Consider the following 21,171-nt stretch of genomic DNA (forward strand, 5'->3'; position numbering starts at 1 on the left):
CTCGTGCCATATTTGAGTTTGAGTTTGAGTTAATTTAAAGCAGGGACAATAATGAACATATACATGTAAATATGCAAGATTATAGCCAAACGGCTACTTTCCATCTTTAGTCCCTTTGGCAGGTTGATGTCAACAACATAGGATAGTTAAAAATCAATTAAAACAATAGTAACAACACATAGAACAGTTAGCCTTCATGGCTAGTATGAGTAGGGAAATAATTACAGAGAGAAAAAAAACACAATTGGACTAAGAATAAAAAAGAAAAGGAAAAACAACTGAGAGTGTATTTGTTTATTTACATCTGTGTGACACCTCAAATCGTTTCTGGGTCTATTATTATTATTATTATTATTACTTTATTATGTATTAGCTGTGGTAACAATCGGTGCAGACGCCTTGTTGAAAGTGTTAAAGGTGTCCTCTGGGAGCCACAATAATAAATAGCACCAGGGAAATCATTGAGAGGGGGCAGAATCCCCTCTTTTATAGATTTTATTTATGTTATTTATGTGCTAAATTGATCTGGGGAAGACGTTGAGACGGTTTGCCTCATGTTTATTGTTTCATCCATTTATTTTAGTGTGTTATATTGTCTGTTGTTCATTGTGAACACAGTAACTGTTAGGATGCGTCTCTTTGCCATGTTGCCAGGTTTTAATGACAACATTAATGCTGGCTTTGTTCACTTCATGTAAAGCTAGGACAGCCAACACACAGCAACGGAAAACTGAAGTTAAATGGAACGCAGCCATCATTATGTTTGATTATTTAACACCTGTTATTTTCCTAATGTGCTCTGTCAAAAAAAAAAAGACGTATCATTGACAAACACGTTTCTGTGGGTATTTAACATCAATATCTGTCTACATCACGCCACCGTGCACGTGCGCTCACGGTTAAACGGTGACGCTGCCAGTCGCACGATGATCTCGGTACCGACACGAGCCAATAACGACGCGGCGCCGGCGAGACTGCGTGTGTATTCCGGACGGTGTGCGTCTGCTGTTGGTTTTGCGGAATTCACTGACAGCGCCGAGTCCAATGGCAGCCCAGCCCGAGTGGTTTGTGGGTAGCGTAGTCGCGAGCGCGTAGAGCGGGGACCTCTCGGCGAGGCACGTCTTCCACGGCGGCGGCGCGCTCTGACTCCATGTCCCACAAGACACCGCGGCGGCAGCGCTGTGTGTATGTGAGGCAGAGGCAGAGAGAAGGGGAAGAATTTTTTTTTTAGGAATTCGTCTGCAGTGCTGGAGCTTGTCGCAGTTGCAAAAAAAATAAAAAATAATGGTAAGTTCGCAAACTATAAACACGCGCTTTCCAAAAATGTGTTGTTGTGTTGCGGATATAGAACACCGGAGACTCTGGTGGTGGTTTGCAGAGTTTGCCAAAGGCCGCTTAGCGACACTGATTGCTAACAGAAAATGTAACATTAGCTAACTTTAGCTAGCAAACAAGCCACTTGAGCGTGTGGGTTTAGCGCAATTTGGGGAAAAACGGTTGTTTACAAGATGACACTTGACACGAAACTACGTCGTAAACAAGTCATTGGTGGAAGCTAACACACGTGAACTGTGTGCTTATATTTTCTATGCATGACCACCAATCCATCCAGCTGTCAGTATTAAACTTAAGTTTGCTGTGTGTCTTAATGAGAGTGTGTATGTCTGCGTTTGTTCCTCTTTGGAACATGTTCTGGTTTAAAGTCTGGCATTTTTGAGGACCATCACATGAAGGGCTAATGTCTGGTCCTAATGAGGCAGAACCTCATTTTTTTGAGGCTCTGGTTAAAGTTTGGGTTACATGTGAATTATGGTTATGTGGAGGTTAGGGTTCAGCATTAAGTGGTTAGGGTTAAGGTTTGTGACAAGGCTTTGTCTAGGCTGTCTTAATAAATGGAAGTCATTGTGGTGTTCTATTAAGAATAAGTGCACAAACCTGTGTCTGTGTGTGTGTGTGTGTGTGTGTGTGTGTGTGTGTGTGTGTTCCTGCCCCCCCCCCCCCCCCCCTTCTCTGTGTCGACACTCCTCTTTACGGGAATCTCCGGGCTTGTGAAAGGAGAAAAGAGACAGAGCAGAGAGATCCTGGACAGTTTCACTGGCAGATTCTGCTGCCTGTTACCATGTGAGCTGACGGTCCGCATACCTTTGCGATAACATCACTGTCTTATTGTCCAGGTCACTGTTTCTTTTTGGTGGATAATATTGTTCACTTTTTAGTGTCGTTCCCTCCCACTGAGCCTGCCTCAGTGTTTGAGAGGCTGCAGATGTTTGATAATGACTTTTATCAGAGTTCCACTTTTTTTTTTTAGTGATGATATAACTCGGAGTGCTGTCTCGCACAAACAGCTGTTGTGTGGTTCTTCCAGATTTTTCATCTGTGGCTCTACATCGTGCAATGCTGACTAAAATGATACCCTTTTAAGATTTGCTTGCATTGTAAGTATTAGAATCAATGCTGGGTGTGAACCCCTCGTCTGTATCTGTGTATCTGACTGTGAGAGTTCCCAAAACTGGAAACGTGTGCTTTATTAACATTACTGAAAACTTTTAAAGGTGCCATATGTAAGAATGTGGCCAAAAACGGTTACTACATTCAAATTCAAAATACAGAGGTGTTTTAAGTTTCGTTTTTTTGCCGTAACTGGCAACCCGTGGTTGCTCGGAAGCTGAGACTCTACTGACTGCAATGATTGGTAGACGGTGGTAGGTGGCGCCACATGCCAAAACATGATTTCAAAACATAAACATGATTTGCAATATGTTATATGAACATTATTCCTAAGTCTCTGTGACATATTAGGAGGATTTTATGGCCAGTTGCTTTAGATTTATTACATAATGCACCTTTAACTAATTGGGTGTGGATGAGGATTGTCACTCCCCTAGAGAGGTCAATACACATCCCCAATATTTCTATTTCTATTATGCTACTGTATAGAACTGTAATATACACATTATGAAATCACTCAGTAAGTGCAAACATCGTCCAAGGCCACTCAGTTTCCCACAGTGCCAATACAATCCCCTGTCTTGCAAGGTTGAAAACATGGAACAAAAAAAATCACAACTTCCTTGGAAGCAGTAGTACACTCTGCTAAAAACACTGTTATGACAAGCTTTCATAGATTTTTTTTTCTCCCACTGACTGACGGTGACCATCTTTTGTTTATGACCTCTACAGCTATTAAAAACGCACCCAGTTGGGTAACTAAACCATCACATCATAAATGATGCAGTGATTTCTGTGGATTTGTTATGTTTTAATTGCTTTGTTGTCGGGCCTGAAGCCAGTAAAGTGGGTCAAATCTCTCACTGCATTGATACTCACCTTAGGTAGTGTAAAGCTGTAAGCTAGCAGCTGGCCTATGCCAATAGGTCTTGGTGCATACATGTTTTTCTCTCTGACAATGTAAAACATTCAGCCAAATAATGGCTAATGCTATATATTATATGTTCTGTTTTCATTTGTGGTACTAAAAACCAATCATTCTACATCTTTGCTCTTTCCAGGCCTAGGTGTCCAGTTACCTGCCAGTGTTTCCTCATGAAGGCGTGCATTCTTTGAGTGGTGAGACATCTTGCTACAGTCAATACTCCAGAGGAGCAGCAGCAGCAGCAGCAGCCATCTCCAGCCTCCCTTCCACACCCCCAGCAGACTCCATCAGCGGGGTGAGTGACAGTCGTGTGGACTGGAGGAAGATTTTAATTAGATACTAGATACTAGATATTAATATACTTATCATTTGTTTCATAAATGCTCTTTTTGTTTAAAATAATGGATTTTAAGTATATGGTTTCTGTCCTCCCTTCTTCACTGCAGAGCAGGATGGAGGCGTCGTTTGGACCTACATTCGCGGCCGTGGCTGCTGGCGGTAAAGGTAACATTTTTGTTTCCTCTAGACACTCGTATTGCTGCGTAAATCTGTCATTTCTTCTTATGGGTGAACTTGCCTTTTATATGCATTCAACAGAAGCGTCCACCACCTACAAGCAGCACAGAAGAACTCCCTCCTCCTCCAGCACTCTAACCTACTCTCCTCGGGATGACGACGATGGAATGGTACATACACCTAATTTACTATTCATTTATTTTTAAGTCAAAACAGTTGATTTCAAAGATATGGGTAAAAGTTGTTTTGATTGTGCATCTTATGCACAAGAGCCTCTTTATCCGTGTTGTTCTGTAAACTTATAAATACACCCTGACCTATTCTTTCCACTGCTCCCTCTCGTCCCGTCAGCCTCTCATCGGTACTCCTCGGAGGTCTGATTCAGCCATTTCTGTCCGATCTCTTCATTCCGAGTCCAACATGTCTCTGCGCTCCACTTTCTCTCTGCACGAAGAGGAGGAGGACACGGTATAATTCACAGCATTCACATATACTGTACATTATGACCACGTACGGTGAGGTCTAAGCACCTAAGACTCATGGTCTCAGGGTTTAAAACCCTACTGAAAATCACTGCAAGCATAGTACATGCTTACAATCCCATTGAGGAATACATACAGTGAGTAAATGGACAAATCTGTGTATTTGTGTGCAGGAACCGCAGGTTTTTGCTGAACAACCGTCAGTGAAACTGTGCTGTCAGCTCTGCTGTAACGTCTTCAAGGATCCTGTCATTACCACATGTGGGGTAAGTCAACTTTATTGAAAGGATGCAATGTATTGCATTGGCCTTTCCAGTGCTGCTTGCAGCTTGTTTCCAAGTTTGTACTCAATGTTAATGAGCAGAACTGACTCTATTCACTAATATATTCAGATGCTAACAGCAGTTTTTTTTTGTTCTTGTAGAGTAGGAATGTGCACTGTATTTTAAACAAAGCACACTTTTACTTTGTCTGATTTACACAGCTCTGCAGCAACAACAAGGCTCTTCTTTGTCCTTTTTGAATAATTTTTCAGCTTCTTTAAATGTTGTAAAGGTTGCTTAAGAGTCATTTTATCCAAGGAGTGCATCTTTCTGGAAACTCCTCCACTTTCACGTCATGTTTCACTTAACAAGGAAACGGCTGAGTTAAAACCTGTTTTATTTAAATACCTTTGTTTTTCCTTCCTTCAGCACACCTTCTGCAGACGATGTGCCTTGACTTCAGGTGAGACTCGTAAGTGTCCCGGCCGCCGTCACAAACACATTTTATTGACTTTTTACACGACTCGACGGTAATTCTAACCTTACCTTCGTGTCGTCACAGACAAGTGCCCGGTTGATGCCGCAAAGCTGACGGTCGTGGTGAACAACATCGCAGTGGCAGAGCAGATCGGAGAGCTGTTCATCCACTGTAAATACGGCTGCAGGGCCACAGCCAGCGGAGCAGCAGGAGGCGCCGCAGCCTCTAACGCCACAGTGGCCGGGAAGCCTGGAGCGTTTGAAGTGGATCCACTCGGCTGCCCGTTCACGATCAAACTGTCCACGCGCAAGTAAGGACTTGCTGAGGATTTGTTGAGGATTTGTTAGGGTGCTTGGTTTTTCTTTTTGACACACACACTGATTACTTTCTTTGACTGTCTCTGTAGAGAACATGAGGCCAGTTGTGACTACAGGCCTGTCCGCTGCCCCAACAACCCCTCCTGCCCTCCACTGCTCACCATGAACCTGGAGGCTCACCTTAAAGAATGTGAACACATCAAATGTCCACACTCTAAATACGGGTGAGTCCTAAAGACACTGTACAAGATAAAGCTGCTGTTTATTTGCAATTGCCTCTCCTGCCTTCCTCTTATCTGCCTCTCTCCTCCTCTGCAGCTGCACATTCATCGGCAACCAAGACACGTATGAAACGCACCTGGAGGTGTGTAAATTTGAGGGACTGAAGGAGTTTCTGCAACAGACTGATGACAGGTGAGAAAACACGAAGCTGTAATAAAATGTATTTCTTAATATTGTTGTTTTTTTTTCTTGTCAGTGGTGAAATAATGCTTCAGTAAACCTCTATGAACTGTTCATAGGTTCCATGAGATGCAGTTAACTCTTGCCCAAAAGGACCAAGATATTGCTTTCCTGCGCTCCATGTTGGGAAAACTGTCTGAGAAATTAGATCAACTAGAGAAGAACCTGGAACTCAAGTTTGGTAAGATGCAGTAAAAAATAAAATGTTGTGTTTCACTTCCTTATTCCGCCGCCAAATTGTGAGCTTACTAGAGTTTCCCACCCGTAGATGTGGGAATTGTTAACACGAAGTAAAACTACATAGCTGCATTATTAATGACTTTGTTTATGTGTTTTATTGTGTGTCTTTCAGATATGCTGGATGAGAACCAGAGTAAACTGAGTGAGGACCTAATGGAATTCCGTAGAGATGCCTCTATGCTTAATGTAAGTGTCAGAGATACAGAGACAAATGCAAGAATTAAGCCTGAAGTAGAATAAATGGAATAAGGGTTTGGAACGTGTGTGTGTGTGTGTGAGTGAACAGCGCTTGACTGATTTATAAGTCGGCGTATGAAGTACTTAACGTTCGTTTTCTGTGTCTGTGCAGGATGAGTTGTCTCATATCAATGCCAGACTCAATATGGGAATCCTGGGCTGTAAGTATCTGCCTGTCTGTCCTGCTTTGCTCTTCACCTTTCTCAGTAGAGGATGACATTTAGCTAAGTCTTGTCACAAAACTTTAGGCCCTGTCATATCTCCAAATTCAGTTTCCTTCCTCTATTCTTCACCAAGCCGTATTTTAGAAACTCCACTCTTGTGTAGTTACTATTGAAATATCAATCACCTCGTTCTCTTCCCTGTGCTATATTTTTTCATAATGTAAATTTTTTTTTTAGTGCAATGTATTGTCATTTTTCCTACTGTCAAATTTTTTATACTGTAGTTTTCTCATCAGTGCAATATCCATATCCTTAGTTAATATCCTTATTTAATAGCTCAACCTTGTTTCCTTACACTGTAAATACCATGTGCATACTGTGTATATTCTGCAGACTGGTTGTAATGTACATTTTACATTCTATTTTTAAACCTATTTTTATAGTCAGTGTTAATATCTTTATATATTGTACTTTATATATTCTATTTCTTTTTGGTAATGCATGTTTATTATTTATTATCCTTCTTTATTGTCTTGCTGCTGTAACACTGGAAATTTCCCCACTGCGGGAAGAATAAAGGACTATCTTATCTTATCTTATCTTATCTTATCTTATCTTGTGTGCAGCATATGACCCCCAGCAGATCTTCAAGTGTAAGGGGACATTTGTTGGCCACCAGGGTCCCGTATGGTGCTTATGCGTCTACTCCACTGGAGACCTGCTCTTCTCGGGATCCTCAGATAAGACTATCAAGGTAACATTAACACATCGCTGCTATAAGTAGCTTTAACACCGTAGCACATGTTCTCCCACCTTCCTCCAGAAAGATTCGGATAACTTCCACCCACAGCCCTGTATCCAAAATATCAAATTATAGATTTGTTTTGTATATATACATACACATTTGACACACACTACTCTTGAGGCTTTTTAACAGTAAGTTAATGAATCTCCTCTCATCATCACTTCAGGTGTGGGACACCTGCACCACCTACAAGTGTCAAAAAACCCTGGAGGGCCATGATGGCATCGTGTTGGCTCTGTGTATCCAGGGGTAATTAAAATTCACACACGAGATTCATCACGAGATTCAGCCAGACTTTGTTGAAAGCATAACCCTGCCGTATGTATGTATGTATCTTGTCCCCATAGCAACAAGTTATACAGTGGCTCTGCAGACTGCACCATCATTGTGAGTGACATCCACTTTTCTCTATGTGTTTTTTGTTAAATTAATGTTTTTAAAAAGGCGTTGTAATCTTGAACACTGTACGTCTTCTGTATATAGGTGTGGGACATTCAGACTCTGCAGAAAGTCAATACCATTCGTGCTCACGACAACCCTGTATGTACGCTCGTCTCCTCCCACAACATGTTGTTCAGCGGCTCCCTCAAGGCCATAAAGGTACAGTTATTTTTCCATGATCTATCACCCAGTCTGTGTCATCATCTCATCATTATTGGAGCTTTCTGACATTTATTTTGTTTATTTCCAAGTCAGTCATTTCACAAAATGGCTTCTGCACCTTTTACAGTTTGGGTAAAACACTGAAAACTCTGGCAGTAACATCCTTACATTTAAAAATTGGTAATTTAAGTGTTAAACTGCTAACTAGCTATGTACAGAAAAGTAAAAAGGACCTAGGATGGAGCCATGAGGTATGCCACTAATAAATATGTGATATGTCAGACAGCTTCATACTCAAAAAGTAAGGGACATTTCTAAATGTCATAGCTCTCAGTTCATTATTCTGTAAGAAACAATAATAAAGGCGTGTTGTACCGGAAACCTAGTTGCCTGTATGCTAGTAATATGGGTGTGTATGTGTGTGTAACCTTTTGATAGCTTAAGCCACTTATCGGCTGGAAAAACTACTTATGACTCAGATGATGAATGTAAAAACGTCTTTTAATGAGGAGAGGAAAAGATAAGGAGTGATGACTGTAGCCTTGACTTTGTTTCCATGGGTAACGGAGTGAGTCGGTGAAAGGCAGGCGATGATTGTTGTGTTGTGTGATATCAGCGCTCTGACACGGGGACTTTCCTGTGTCGGTGACATTTTGAATTTAGTATATGAACCTCAGCTGTGTGTGCAGTGAGAGTTTGTGTCTGCACTTCTGTCCCCTTTTTTTTTATGAACCTGATGTTTGTGTGCTCAGGTGTGGGACATCGTGGGCACAGAGCTGAAACTGAAGAAGGAACTAACTGGTCTGAATCACTGGGTCAGAGCTCTGGTGGCCTCCCAGAACCACCTGTACAGCGGATCCTATCAGACCATCAAGGTAGGTGGAGGGAGGGAGGGGAGAAGTCACTCATGTACTCTACATACACACACTTTAGTTGTCAATCTGAGCATGGAAGGCTGCCAAGCCTCGCGTTGTTTTGTTTAGGCTTTAAAAATCAGCAGGTTCAGAGTTAAGAAGTGTGCAGGTATTTGATTGAAAGTGAGCTTTAACTCATTGACGCCGGGAAAGCATTGCCACATTTCTACCATTAGAGCCGGAAGTGCGGCTGTGTAATTCTACCATTGACGCCGGGAAAGCGGATACGTCAATTTTCGGGGGGGTATAAGGATTCCTCGTGACATTGTTTTGAAATTTCTTCGGGCAAACATGGAGGACTTTGACAGTGAAGAGATTTCTGAAGGTCAGTGATTTTGAGGAGTCAGGTTTTAGCCGTCCTTTCTGAAAACACCCATAGGTTTGACGGACATTTTTTCCAGGCGTTCAAGGCCTTATTGGATTAAATGTCAGTGTGCTCTTTTAACAAGCTTTTAACAAACTATAATAATTGTGCCATTATGGTTATGTAAAGTTAAAATATACTATAGTAGCGATCACCTGATCTTTATTTGGTCTGGTTAAAGCCAAAGATGCATATTTATGGTCCTATTGTAAGCTTCTCAATTTTAAATGCATCAACAACAAATAAACGGCAGTCATTTAAAATATACAGTTCTAGAAAGGAGGAAATGTTGTTTAGGAATTACAAACCATATCAACAGATGCATCTGCCTCTGAAAACGAAATGGCACATCTTCACATTCACAGCAGCAGCCCCCTGAGTTTAGATTCGCTGAATGAAGATTTAATAAGCAGAGATATTGTGTTCACGCCAGAGTTTATGTACAGATGCTCAAGCATGAGCATTATACATGGGAATAATTAGCACAGGTAGTAGGATGTCACTAAAAACATTCAAACACATACTCTTGGGTGTGTGTGTGTTTTAGTCTGTTAATCTGGAGCGCGGTCAAGTTTGTTTTTTCCCCTTTCTATCAATATCACACCTTTTATGACACTGATATCAGTCTGAAACAGTTGTTTGTGCGTCCTTTAAACGACTAAGCTGTTAACACATTTGTGCTGACGCCTGTTACTACTTATAACTAGCTCTATAACAAATATTCAAATAACAAATATTCTACTCACAGACTGTGTGTAATGATGTAAGGTTGTGAATGGTACTGGATCTTAACGTTTTTCCGAGTATACAGAGTATTGTATGTATGTATATCCTCATCCTTTAGCTCACGTGTGCATCATCATGCTCTTGTCTCTGTTGTGCACACCCAGTGTGTTTTAGTACTGAGCTGTGTGTGTATGTGTGTGTGTGTGTGTGTGTGTGTGTGTGCGTGCGTGTGTGTGTGCGTGTGTGTGCAGTCAATCAAGTCTGTTATTGTTCTTTGGCCACTAATTGGTTTCTGTATTCTCTACATAAAAGGACTTTGTGCCTCTGTCTGACTCTTCACTATCTTCAAGGCAAGCATTGCCTTGGTTATTGTACTCAGTTAGCCTTGCATTTGCGTCCGTCCGTGTGTGTGTGTGTGTGTGTGTGTGTGTGTGTGTGTGTGTCTTGCTGTCTTCCTAGAGTTGGTTGCTAATGAATACCTCGGGGATGCTGTGGAGAGTTGCAGAGAGAGATATGGAGAGGGGCTGGTTATGGGATTGAGGGACATCTGTGAGAGAATGAGGAAACGCAGATGAAATAGACTCTGTTGTTTTTAGGTTGTTGTTGTTGTTGTTTTTTTATTATGATGCCTGTAAGCGCAGCAGTTAGTCAGTCTCTCGCCAGTTGTTAGTCTGAGGAGGAGTCGTTTAGAAAACGTTTAGCGACAGCAAATTGGTGTTTACTATTTCTGCCAATATTCAGTGAAATATGTCCCTTTGAAACATTTCAGTCATTATGCCACTTTGACACAAAGCACACACACACACACACACACACACACACACACACACACACACACACACACACACACACACACACACACACACACACACACACACACACACACACACACACACACACACAGTTCCCAGAAGACTGTGGAATCCCTGAATAGAGTTTAGTCAGTGTTTGTTTAAATGCAAGACATTTTTAATGTTGAATAAGTCAGAGCCGTGTTTGAACGCCGCATAAAACAACAGTTGCCACTGTTTAAAAGCAGCCACTGTAATCTGTCGATAATTTTTGCCTTAGTCTAAATATAGAGGGACAGACGGGACTGATGGTGCTTTGTGACGAAGTCTGTGTGCCGACTATAAAATCAAGATGGTTCACGGTTGTCGTGCCACATGATTTTTATTAATTTTTTTAATCAGTTTTTCAATTTTATAAAAAAAAAAAGATAAAGATGGACGACGTCCTCTATCCACTTCCACTGGGGCTGCAGCATCAAAGTTCTGATGATCTCGAGTCAATCTCAGCTGTCAATCACCATCTCTCATATTGATTTTACAGAATAAAATATGTGAATGAGAACGAGAGCTAGTGTACATTAATGTGGCCTGTGTTCCATGGAGCGGCTGTAGTTGTGGTTTAGTGAAGTTGTTTAACAAACAATCAAGGCAATGAATTCATAATTTGTGACAGTAGCTCAGTGGTCATGCTGGAGTTGTCTTTCAACTGGAAGGTTGTGGATTAGATTCCTGGCTCCTACGCTAATCTGCATGTCGATATGTCCTTAAAAGTGTGAGTTGAATGGTTGTGAATGGCAAAACTGTAGTGTAAAGCAGCCTTGAATGGTTATCATGACTAGAGAAGCACAAAATAGATACAGACTATTTAATTGTAATGGGATAATGTTGAATTTGAATTAATATTTTTTCTATTGGCTCAAGTGAGAACAGAGCTGTTATACATGATGTTTTAGTGTCGAGGTGAGCAGTCACATGATGGTGTCCGGTGGTTGACCGAAGAGTGAATTGTCTGAAATGATGATGCTGCTGTTCTGTCCATCCTCGTCTTTTCAGTGCTGCATTATGATTGTCCAACCAGTCTTACCCAGTGAAGACTGTGTTGCCATGGCGATGAAATCAGTTTTTTTTTTTTTGCACAATTCCTCCTTCCCTTTCTAGGAAACTCTCACGCATCCCCTTTTCACATCCTCCTCTTTCACTTCTTCTTCTTCTTTTTTGTTTTATCAGACTCTGACTCCCTTTTCGTCTCTCTCTCTCTCTCTCTCTCTCTCTCTGTCAGATCTGGGACATCCGCTCTCTGGAGTGTGTCCACGTCCTGCAGACCAGCGGCGGCAGCGTTTACTCCATCGCCGTCACCAACCACCACATCGTCTGTGGCACATATGAAAACCTCATCCATGTAAGAGAGAGATGCAAGCAAGCAAGGGGACAAAGTTTCCTGCTTCATGAGCAAAACATACTTTATTTCAGCTTTTCACCATGTCCAATTTAGGGGCTTCAAAGGTTACTCGAGTGATTCCAGCAACTCGAGGTAAAAACTCTGCACCTCGAGTATTTGTTTAATTCCGATCTGGTGCGGCCTGTTCAGCGCAGGGATCATTGTTCCACACGGACCAATTTAGCAGACGCACAGCGCACATCCGTATTTTAGTGAATGTCCAAAGTGTCGGACCATTTCACGCTTAAACAAGAAGTCAACAAGGTGCAGTGTAACCACAGCAGCACGTCCTCAATGATTCAGCATCAGTTGCTAACGCTGTCGGCACATGCTAACGTAAACAATGATGTTAGCTGATTTAATGTGGCTTACTAGGGATGCAGCTATCAAATCTTTTTGTAATCGAATATTCTACCGATTATTCCTCGATGGATCGAGTAAAGATTAAAAAATAATAATAATAATTAAATTCTCTTTTTTCAAATATATAATATTAATAGTTTTGCGTCCTCAATATATCGAGAAATAATTGGTTGAATACTCGATTACAAAAATATTCTGTAGCTGCAGCCCTAGTCCAAGTTTGTATTCCTATAAGTTATAAATAAACAAAGGTGATGGTTTGCCGTGAACAATGATGATGTTGATGATGGACCTCTTTCCTCTCTAGGTGTGGGATATCGAGTCTAAAGAGCAGGTGCGGACCCTCACGGGTCACGTGGGAACAGTTTACGCTCTCGCCGTCATCTCCACTCCTGACCAAACCAAAGTGTTCAGCGCCTCCTACGACCGCTCCCTCAGGGTGAGGATACTTTGTGTTTTAATAACGTTCTAATGTCTGAATGTCCAGTTAGCTTAGCCTAGCACCCATACAGGAAACTTGAGCTGTTGAAACCACACAGTACTGACACACTCGGAGCCTCAGGTGCTCTATTTTAGTAGTTATTCTTAAAAGAAAGTGTAACCGGAGTGGTTGTGTACTGAACAGCTAGAAACAAAAGAGACGAGGAGGCTCGTTGCATGAACCAGTTGACCGGACTTTATTTTCTCCTCACACACACACTCACACACACACACACACACACACACACACGCAGAGTGAACTCAGCCCATCACCACTTCCTTTCACCCTGGCCTTTCAAAAATGAGAGCCAAAGACTTTGGGCTATAACGACATCCTGTGTGAACCTTTTTGCCGTAACACTTGGCAGTAAAAAAAAAAACGAAAAAAAATCGCTGACGGTTGTCCTTCCCATAAAATTCACATTTTCTATGTTACCATTAGCCGTAACGGGAAGTAGCCGCAGTTTCACACGTGTCCAGAACAAGATCAGGTTTCCGCTACAGATCGGGGGGTTAGTCACAGCTGAATAGCCCATAAAAGAAAAGAACAGGAATGTTTGTGTATGCATGCTAGAAAATGTTGTGTGTGTGTAATTGCAGGTGTGGAGCATGGACAACATGATCTGTACACAGACTCTGCTGAGGCACCAGGGCAGCGTCACAGCTCTGGCCGTTTCCAGAGGACGCCTCTTCTCCGGAGCCGTGGACAGCACCGTCAAGGTACAGCAGATCACACGCCCACTGTTCTCCTGTAATCACACATCCTCCTCATCATCCACCCTTTATCTGTCCTTTATGTCCAAATGTAATCCAGTTTTTAAGCTTTTGCGATTTGTAAAAGACGACAGGGGCCAATCCTGTAGAGATTGTAGCCCGGCTAATCTATCAGAATACAATAAAATCATATCGTAGCTGTTATGAATACACCTGGTCTTACTTGTGCTAATCTGCAGTTCAACATAGTCTGTAATCTGTTCTAAAAGAAGCCCCAGTGTGGATTTAGGGACCATCAAATCAACAGACATGTTGATTCATTCATGTTTTTATGTTTCCTAAAGGCCACCGTAGTTTCTCATGCACTTAAGGTACTCAGCAGGTTGTAATTATGCAACTTCAATTAGTGGAACATAGATGCTGTTGTTTTTCTTTCATCATTTAACGCTTTATTAGGAGGTTTTAGCCCAAAAAAAATGTGTTATTCTAGTGCTGGGAGCGTTAACGTGATAGCGGCGGTTAACAGCGTCAACGGCAACGCACGGCGCGTTTCCATGAAGACTGACCGGAAAAAGACGAGTGTGACTTCATGTTTACGTGGCTCCGGATTGTTAAAATGAGTCTCTAAAGTAACGCTAAACTGGGCACACATACGCAGTACACAGGTACGCTAGTTATTTGTAGCGCTGCTCTTTTCCTTTAATAAACAGACCGCTCCAGTTCCACTGTAGGCGCGCTAACGGGGCTAAACAAGCTAATGCGGCTAACGGAGCTAACTGGTAAACGGTGGCTGGACTCCAGTGTCGTGGCACCGTAAACAGTCGTCATGGAAACGCACGTTAACGTGCATTAACCTAGTGCCCAGCACTAATTTATTCTTAAAGGTGCATTATGTAATAAATCTAAATCAACTGGCCATAAAATCCTCCTAATATGTCACAGAGACTCAGGAATAATGTTCATATAACAAACTGAACTCACCAACAACAACAGTACAGACAAAATATTTGCATTAAAATAAATATTTTGCAAACTGCAAATCATTGTTTATGTTTTGAAATCATGTTTTGGCATGTGGCGCCACCTACCGCCGTCTACCAATCATTGCAGTCAGTAGAGTCTCGGCTGCCGAGCAACCACGGGTTGCCAGTTACGTCAGAAAACGAAACCTAAAAGACCACTGTGTTTTGGATTTGAATGTAGTAACTGTTTTTGGCCACATTCTTACAAATGGCACCTTTAATGATGTGTTAAATTAACCCACTTTTTCTCTCTCTTTCTCCCTCTCAGGTGTGGACGTGCTAAAAGTCCAGTTGACTTGTCCCTCACATGATTTTATCTCCTCCACATCCATTTCTTTCCTTTGTGATTTAACGGCCACAGACCAATAACAGCCAACGCTTCACAGTAAAGGTGCATTATCATTTTTTTTTTTTTTTTTTTGCTCAGTGTTTTACTTTGGAAAAACTTCAAAACAAACAATCCGACGCGTCGACCCCCCGGTCGTCAAAGATCGAGGGTCGACTTCAGGGTCGCGCCGACCTCGGTGACTCAAGGTGCGTTACGCGGCAAACATAAGAGGAGAGAGAGAGAGAGAGCTGCCTTACGCCTGCACGGCACTGCGCCAACACAGAGATTGAACGGGGGGCGGCTGTCATCAGAGCAGGAAGCAGAGACGGTTAGATGTCGACGGTCCTTTGCTGCTTCCTGCAGATGCACCTGCCCTTTTTACACGTGTACTTAACGATGCCTAATGTAAACTGCTATAACGGCTGGTTTCACAAACATGGAGTGTGTGTGTGTGTGTGTTCACCACCACGCTGCTCAGACGCTAAATTACTCCACTTTTTCACTTTTTATGCAAATTAGGAAGTGAAATAGACGATTTGAATGGCGACAACAACGCACCCTGTTCCTGTTTCAAAGTAAAAGCACTCATTTCAGTACCGCGAATCAAGGCTTACTGGAGACTACCTGGTGTTTAGTTTAGGACCGAGTATTTAGAGTATATAAAAAATATATTTTTATGATTTTTATGATGTGGCAAAAACACACGTTAAAATATGGCAGAAATGACTGAAACGTGAGCTAACCAGACAGCTGTTTGTCACCGTAATATTAAAGTTATCTCTGTATAAAAGGCACGTTTACACACAAACAAGATGAAGGACATGTAGACGTACTGCTAATGTTGACGTTCTTTAAAAGGAAGAATATCCTAATTATTTCCTTTGACACAAACTATATCGTACGATAAATCGATGACTAAACTAAACGAATCATCATCATAATGAATTGATTAAGGTTTGTTTGTTTTAAAAAATAACTAAAAAGAAGCTCTCGTGATTTTTCAGCTTCTCAAATTGCGACATTTTCTGCTTTCTTTGCTTCTTAGAAGAAAGAAAACGTTAAAACTGAATCATTTTGAGCAAACAACTTATTTATTAATCGAGAAAATAATCAACGGTTAAATGTGATGATGTAAATAATAAGTTGCAGCCCGAATAGACTCCGCCTTCATCACAGGTGTCGCCCAGTTCAGTTTTGTGAAACCAGCCTTTATACATATATATATATATATAAAAAAACACACACATTTTAATAACTTTAAAGACAGATGTATAGATTTCCTGAGTTTTATATTAGTGCCATGTTAGAGCTGTATTCAGAGCCACCACACAACAACAACAACAACAACACCACAATCCCCACTACAGTGGTGTAAAGCCTGGACACAGGCCCAGGACAATGACTCAGCGTGGCCTACATAACACAGACACAGGAGGAGGAGGAGGAGGAGGAGGAGACGGCTCGTGTGCATGTATGTGTCCCGTTGTTGTGTTATTTTCGACGAGTGCCATATGTGCGGATTTAGTTAGGAAAAGACTGTAAATGACGCGTATTCCTCCGCCTCTTCTCTGCTTCTCTCGTCTTCAGATGGTTAGAGAAAACGTTAGAAACGTTAAACCACAGACTTCCCCCGACACTTCGCGATGAAGTGAAGGCGGGCGACGAGGGGGACGAGGCGTAATTAAGCTCTAAAAAAACTCCGAGAAAAAAAAAAAAAGTGTCATCGGGCTAAGATGACGTCTAACTCGTGTCCCCGAGGACCCACATTGGGTTGAAAATCAATCAGTAAATGACTACATTTGCCTGCAAGGTTAGTTTTTAAGGTTAATTAAATCACATTAGCACATGTAAAATTTACACACGGAAGATAAAGTACGTTTTTATTATTGTTATTGTTATTATTATTATTATTATTGCAGATGTTCTGAAGTATTGCGCTTTCATTTCAATGCAAATATGGCCGCCCACTTCCTGTAGCTTTGGTGAGAAGGATAGAGAAGGGGAGGGGGGGGGGGTCGTGAGAGCGTTTCAGTGATGTCTTGTATACTTGTAATCATGTAAGCCTTGAGTTGATCATTGATCAATAAAACTGTTGTAAACTTTGAACGCGGTTAATCTGATTTATTTGACCACATGAAATGAATGTTTGGGTTTAACTTGGCCTGTAAAAATGTAAAAAAAGTCTTATTTATCATATTTAATGTGATAAATAAGACTGTGTAATGTTGTTGGAAGCCCTGAAAACTCTTGGGACTTTCAAAAAGTGGAGACTTTCCATGGAAATAAACTGCAAATGTTCAAAATTGAAGGTTAGGGACTTAAATATAGCTAATAAATTATCATCATCTTATCAAATTTATTGTAATATTTGGCTAAACATCAATCTTATTCCTCATTCACATGCACTGTGGTCCAAAATGTCATTTTCCTATAGACCACAATAGTAAAAGAGACGCCTGTAAAACTGTTCACAGACTTGAGAAGTGGACCTAGACATTTATAGATCTTTATGTTCTATATATTATGAACATTTTTATTGGAAAACAAACAACAAAAACCCTTCTAAAATCCATAAAAAGACCAGAAAAATCATAATTCCCAGAACCTGTGACTGACCCATGGCACGGCTCATTCACAATTAAGCCATTTAGACGCTAATATGAACTTTTATCTTGACCTTTCTTTTTCTAATTAAAGGGATAGTTCTGAATTTTGGACATAAGACCTATTTTCCAACTCAGCCGGTGTGATGGAGACGTTTTCAAGAAATTTCATTCAGTTCTTCTAGTTGCCGAGTTCGCTGATGCTATGGCTAGTGCAAGTCAATGGTACGAGCTAGCACGGCAATTGAAACACTCACACCGACTCCACAGTGCACCCGAGGCAAATCAATTGTAACGGCAGACTATTGATGTACATATCTGTGTTGATAGAATGTTTGAAATAAAACCAACCTTGCAATTTGAAGGATTTATGTCTCAGCAGCAGCAGCGCGTCATAATTCCAGCAGCGGCGGACTGATTCCGCTGCTGCTGAGAAAGTAGTCCCTCAAAAATTCATGCGATGCGAGGTTAGTTTTGTTTCAAACACAGATATGTACATCGATAGTCTGCCGTTACAATCGATTTGCCTCGGGTGCACTGTGGAGTCGGCATGAGTGTTTCTAATGCCGTGCTAGCTTGTACCATTGACTGGCGCTAGCCATAGCATCAGCGAACTCGGCAACTAGAAGAACTGAATGAAATCTCTTGAAAAACGTCTCCAGACGTCTTCATCACACCGGCTGAGTTGGAAAAATAGGTCTTATGTCCAAAATTCAGAACTATCCCTTTAAGGTTTCCGATGAGTAAAAGTGAACATACTGTGGTCTGAAAACAAAGGCAGGAGAGTGGAGCCGGTGCAGTTTGTATATAACATTTATTTGTTCAAAGCAAATGGTCATAAGATGCAGTCACTGCGAGCACACCGCTGTCCACACACACACACACACACACGCTTCAGAGCAACACGTAACACACACACACACACGCTTGGCTTCTCAAACACTCACATACAATCACTGCAGAGCAGAAAAGACGAGGAGACAAAAAAAATAAAATAAAGCTCCACAACATCTGCGTCTTCTCTATCATATCTGTGGTATTTCACCTTTGTAGCTGACTCTGACCTCACACACACACACACACACACACACACACACACCTTATGTTCAAAACTACAGTAGAGGTCAGGTGACCTCGGGAAGGAAAAAAAAAAAAAAAGAAAAGAAAATTGGGCAAAATGTGAATGATATCATTCTATGACGAGCTGAGTTCATCCGTCTGTGCTGTTGTTGTAAGAAAGTGAGACGAGAAGACGACTAATACTGTTCATCGTGGCCGTTACCGATCAGAGCACCAGGGGTGGTTCTACGGGGGGGTCCTGCAGGGCCCTGTGCCCCTGTGAACCACCCCAAATAATGGATAATATAGTCATTTATTTATTTATTTATTTCTGGCAATGATAAAAGCACTGATGTGTAAAGGAGGAAGTGATGTGGCTAAGTGTTGTCGTCAGATAATGTACATAAACAATCGTAGTCCTGAAAGAGGAACAGACCATAGTTCAGTTTGGTAAAGTCTGAGCAGAGTTTGGGCTGAAGCCTTAATTCAGCGTTAACTGCAGCTAACAGCTAACAGCTAAGCTACTATATCAACTACAATTTGTCTCTTTTGTCTTGTGTTGAAGACAAAAACACACTTGGTTTCCTCTCCAGCTAGACGCTCTGCTAGGTTTAGCTAACTGGACCAGACGTTTAAATGTGATTAAATTAATGTTTTTTGTGACATTTTATCGGCAGCCATTTTTGTCAGGTCCCAGTTGGAAGAGCAAGAGACGATATCGCTAACACCTGTGCTTTCCCTGCTAAACGTGGACAAAGTGGCTGCTGTGAAAAAGGCCTTTAGCGCTTAGCTAGCTGAGCAGTAGCTTAGGAAGTTTTAGTTGTAGCATGACTCCGCTTGACTCGGCTTGTTTTTTGTTTCTTTGTTGCTTTCCCATTAGTGATTGTACCTGGTACCTGGTGGTGTTTTGTTGCTTTTGCTACCGGCTCTGTTGTGGTTCAAAGCGAGCTGAGCTAATGCTAAAATGTGACGGCTAAAACAGACTGACTTTTCCCAAAGATGATGTGATTGTTCCAGCGAGAACGTGAATGCCTTGGTCAGAGAAGAAGTAATGTGACCGTCTAATCAGGTGGAGACTGTTTGTTTTTTTTAAATATAAATATGATTTATATGGAAGTAAAACTGTAAAAAGCCTTTGAATTTTTAGCTAATGCTGAAATGTTTAGCTCAATATCACCTTTTTTGTCCAATAGGATACCAGTATTTTACTCTATTTTAAAATCTTTTACTGTATTTTAGTTTTATTAGTTATCCATGTGTTTACTTGTCTATTATCTATTTCTATGGACAGCACTTTGGCAACCATGTGGTTTTCAAAAAAAAAAAACGTTTCATTTTCCGATATTCAATTTAGGTTTTTTTGTTTTGTTTACACTCATCCCTATTTTTAATATCTAATTTTCACGTTTACTTTTCAATTATAAGACATATTCAAATAGTGTACATGTATACTGCTTTTGGCAATTCATAGCTTACACGTCACATGACCAATGTGAATATGTTTTTTGCGGTCCAGTGTGAAATATTTAAAGATTATGGCAGTAATTAAATATATTATCTAGATTTCTGTTTGCATAAGAGTATAATATAATAGTATATATATATGTGTATATATGTATATATATGTATATATGTGTGTGTATATATATATGTGTATATATATATACATATATATATGTGTATATATGTATATGTGTGTGTATATGTGTATATATATATATGCATATATATGTGTATATGTATATATATGTGTATATGTATATATATGTGTATATATGTATATGTGTATATATGTATATGTATATATATGTGTGTATATATGTATATGTATATATATGTGTATATATATGTATATGTATTTATACGTGTATATATATACGTATATGTATATATACGTGTATATATATACGTATATGTATATATACGTATATATGTATATAGTCCACAAAATCAAATCATGATAATGTTTTGAATTCATGTTTTAGCAAGTGGCGCCACCTACCGCCGTCCATAAATCATTGCAGTCAGTAGAGTCTCAGCTGCCGAGCAACCACGGGTTGCCTGTTACGAGCTACTGAGCTACAATGGCGGAGAAAACAAAACCTAAAAGACCTCTGTGTTTTGAATTTGAGTGTAGTAACCGTTTTTGGCCACATTCTTACATATGGCGCCTTTAAACACAGGCCTCGCTTTATTTTATGCTGTTTTAATTTACAACGTGACAAAGTCCAGTGCTAAAAATTCAAAGGCTTTAAAAGTTACAAGTAATGATTGAATGACACGTGGTTCAACTGCGTGTGTTCCTGCTTTCTTTAAGATGAGTTGTCGAGAATATTTTAGAGGGAAATTCATCAAGTTTTTACGGCCGTAAAAGAATTCATACGCTAACGATTGTGACCAAATCTGACACTGAGCTGCAGGGTCCGACT

At 40.8% G+C, this 21,171-nt stretch overlaps 1 protein-coding gene across 2 annotated transcripts; it reads left to right on the plus strand.

The window, feature by feature from the left end:
* The first annotated feature begins 1,163 nt into the window (after positions 1-1,163).
* On the plus strand, positions 1,164-17,074 carry traf7 (TNF receptor-associated factor 7). Of its 2 annotated transcripts, none has more exons than XM_083895777.1 (22): positions 1,164-1,287; positions 3,510-3,668; positions 3,820-3,877; positions 3,971-4,059; positions 4,241-4,357; positions 4,545-4,637; positions 5,064-5,106; positions 5,197-5,422; positions 5,519-5,653; positions 5,748-5,843; positions 5,951-6,072; positions 6,244-6,317; positions 6,481-6,529; positions 7,159-7,286; positions 7,504-7,586; positions 7,685-7,724; positions 7,821-7,937; positions 8,693-8,815; positions 12,015-12,134; positions 12,844-12,975; positions 13,617-13,736; positions 15,021-17,074. In XM_083895777.1, exons 3-22 carry the CDS (start codon positions 3,826-3,828, stop codon positions 15,033-15,035), a joined length of 1,974 nt encoding a protein of 657 aa, XP_083751903.1. In that variant the 5' UTR covers positions 1,164-1,287; positions 3,510-3,668; positions 3,820-3,825; the 3' UTR covers positions 15,036-17,074. The 2 variants fall into 2 exon arrangements, with proteins under 2 accessions (XP_083751903.1, XP_083751904.1); XM_083895778.1 differs by having other exon boundaries at positions 5,064-5,097.
* The last annotated feature ends 4,097 nt before the right edge of the window (positions 17,075-21,171 follow it).

The sequence above is a fragment of the Microchirus variegatus genome (genome assembly GCF_963457635.1).
Source record: "Microchirus variegatus genome assembly, chromosome: 10".
In the NCBI taxonomy this organism is placed as follows: domain Eukaryota; kingdom Metazoa; phylum Chordata; class Actinopteri; order Pleuronectiformes; family Soleidae; genus Microchirus; species Microchirus variegatus.

Bases quoted from the DNA above. Each gene is read 5' to 3' on its own strand.
- traf7 (XM_083895777.1), top strand. From the start codon at position 3,826: ATGGAGGCGTCGTTTGGACCTACATTCGCGGCCGTGGCTGCTGGCGGT. The intron at 4,358-4,544 runs GTATAATTCACA...ATTTGTGTGCAG, and splicing joins ACGAAGAGGAGGAGGACACG to GAACCGCAGGTTTTTGCTGA. The intron at 4,638-5,063 runs GTAAGTCAACTT...TCCTTCCTTCAG, and splicing joins CTGTCATTACCACATGTGGG to CACACCTTCTGCAGACGATG.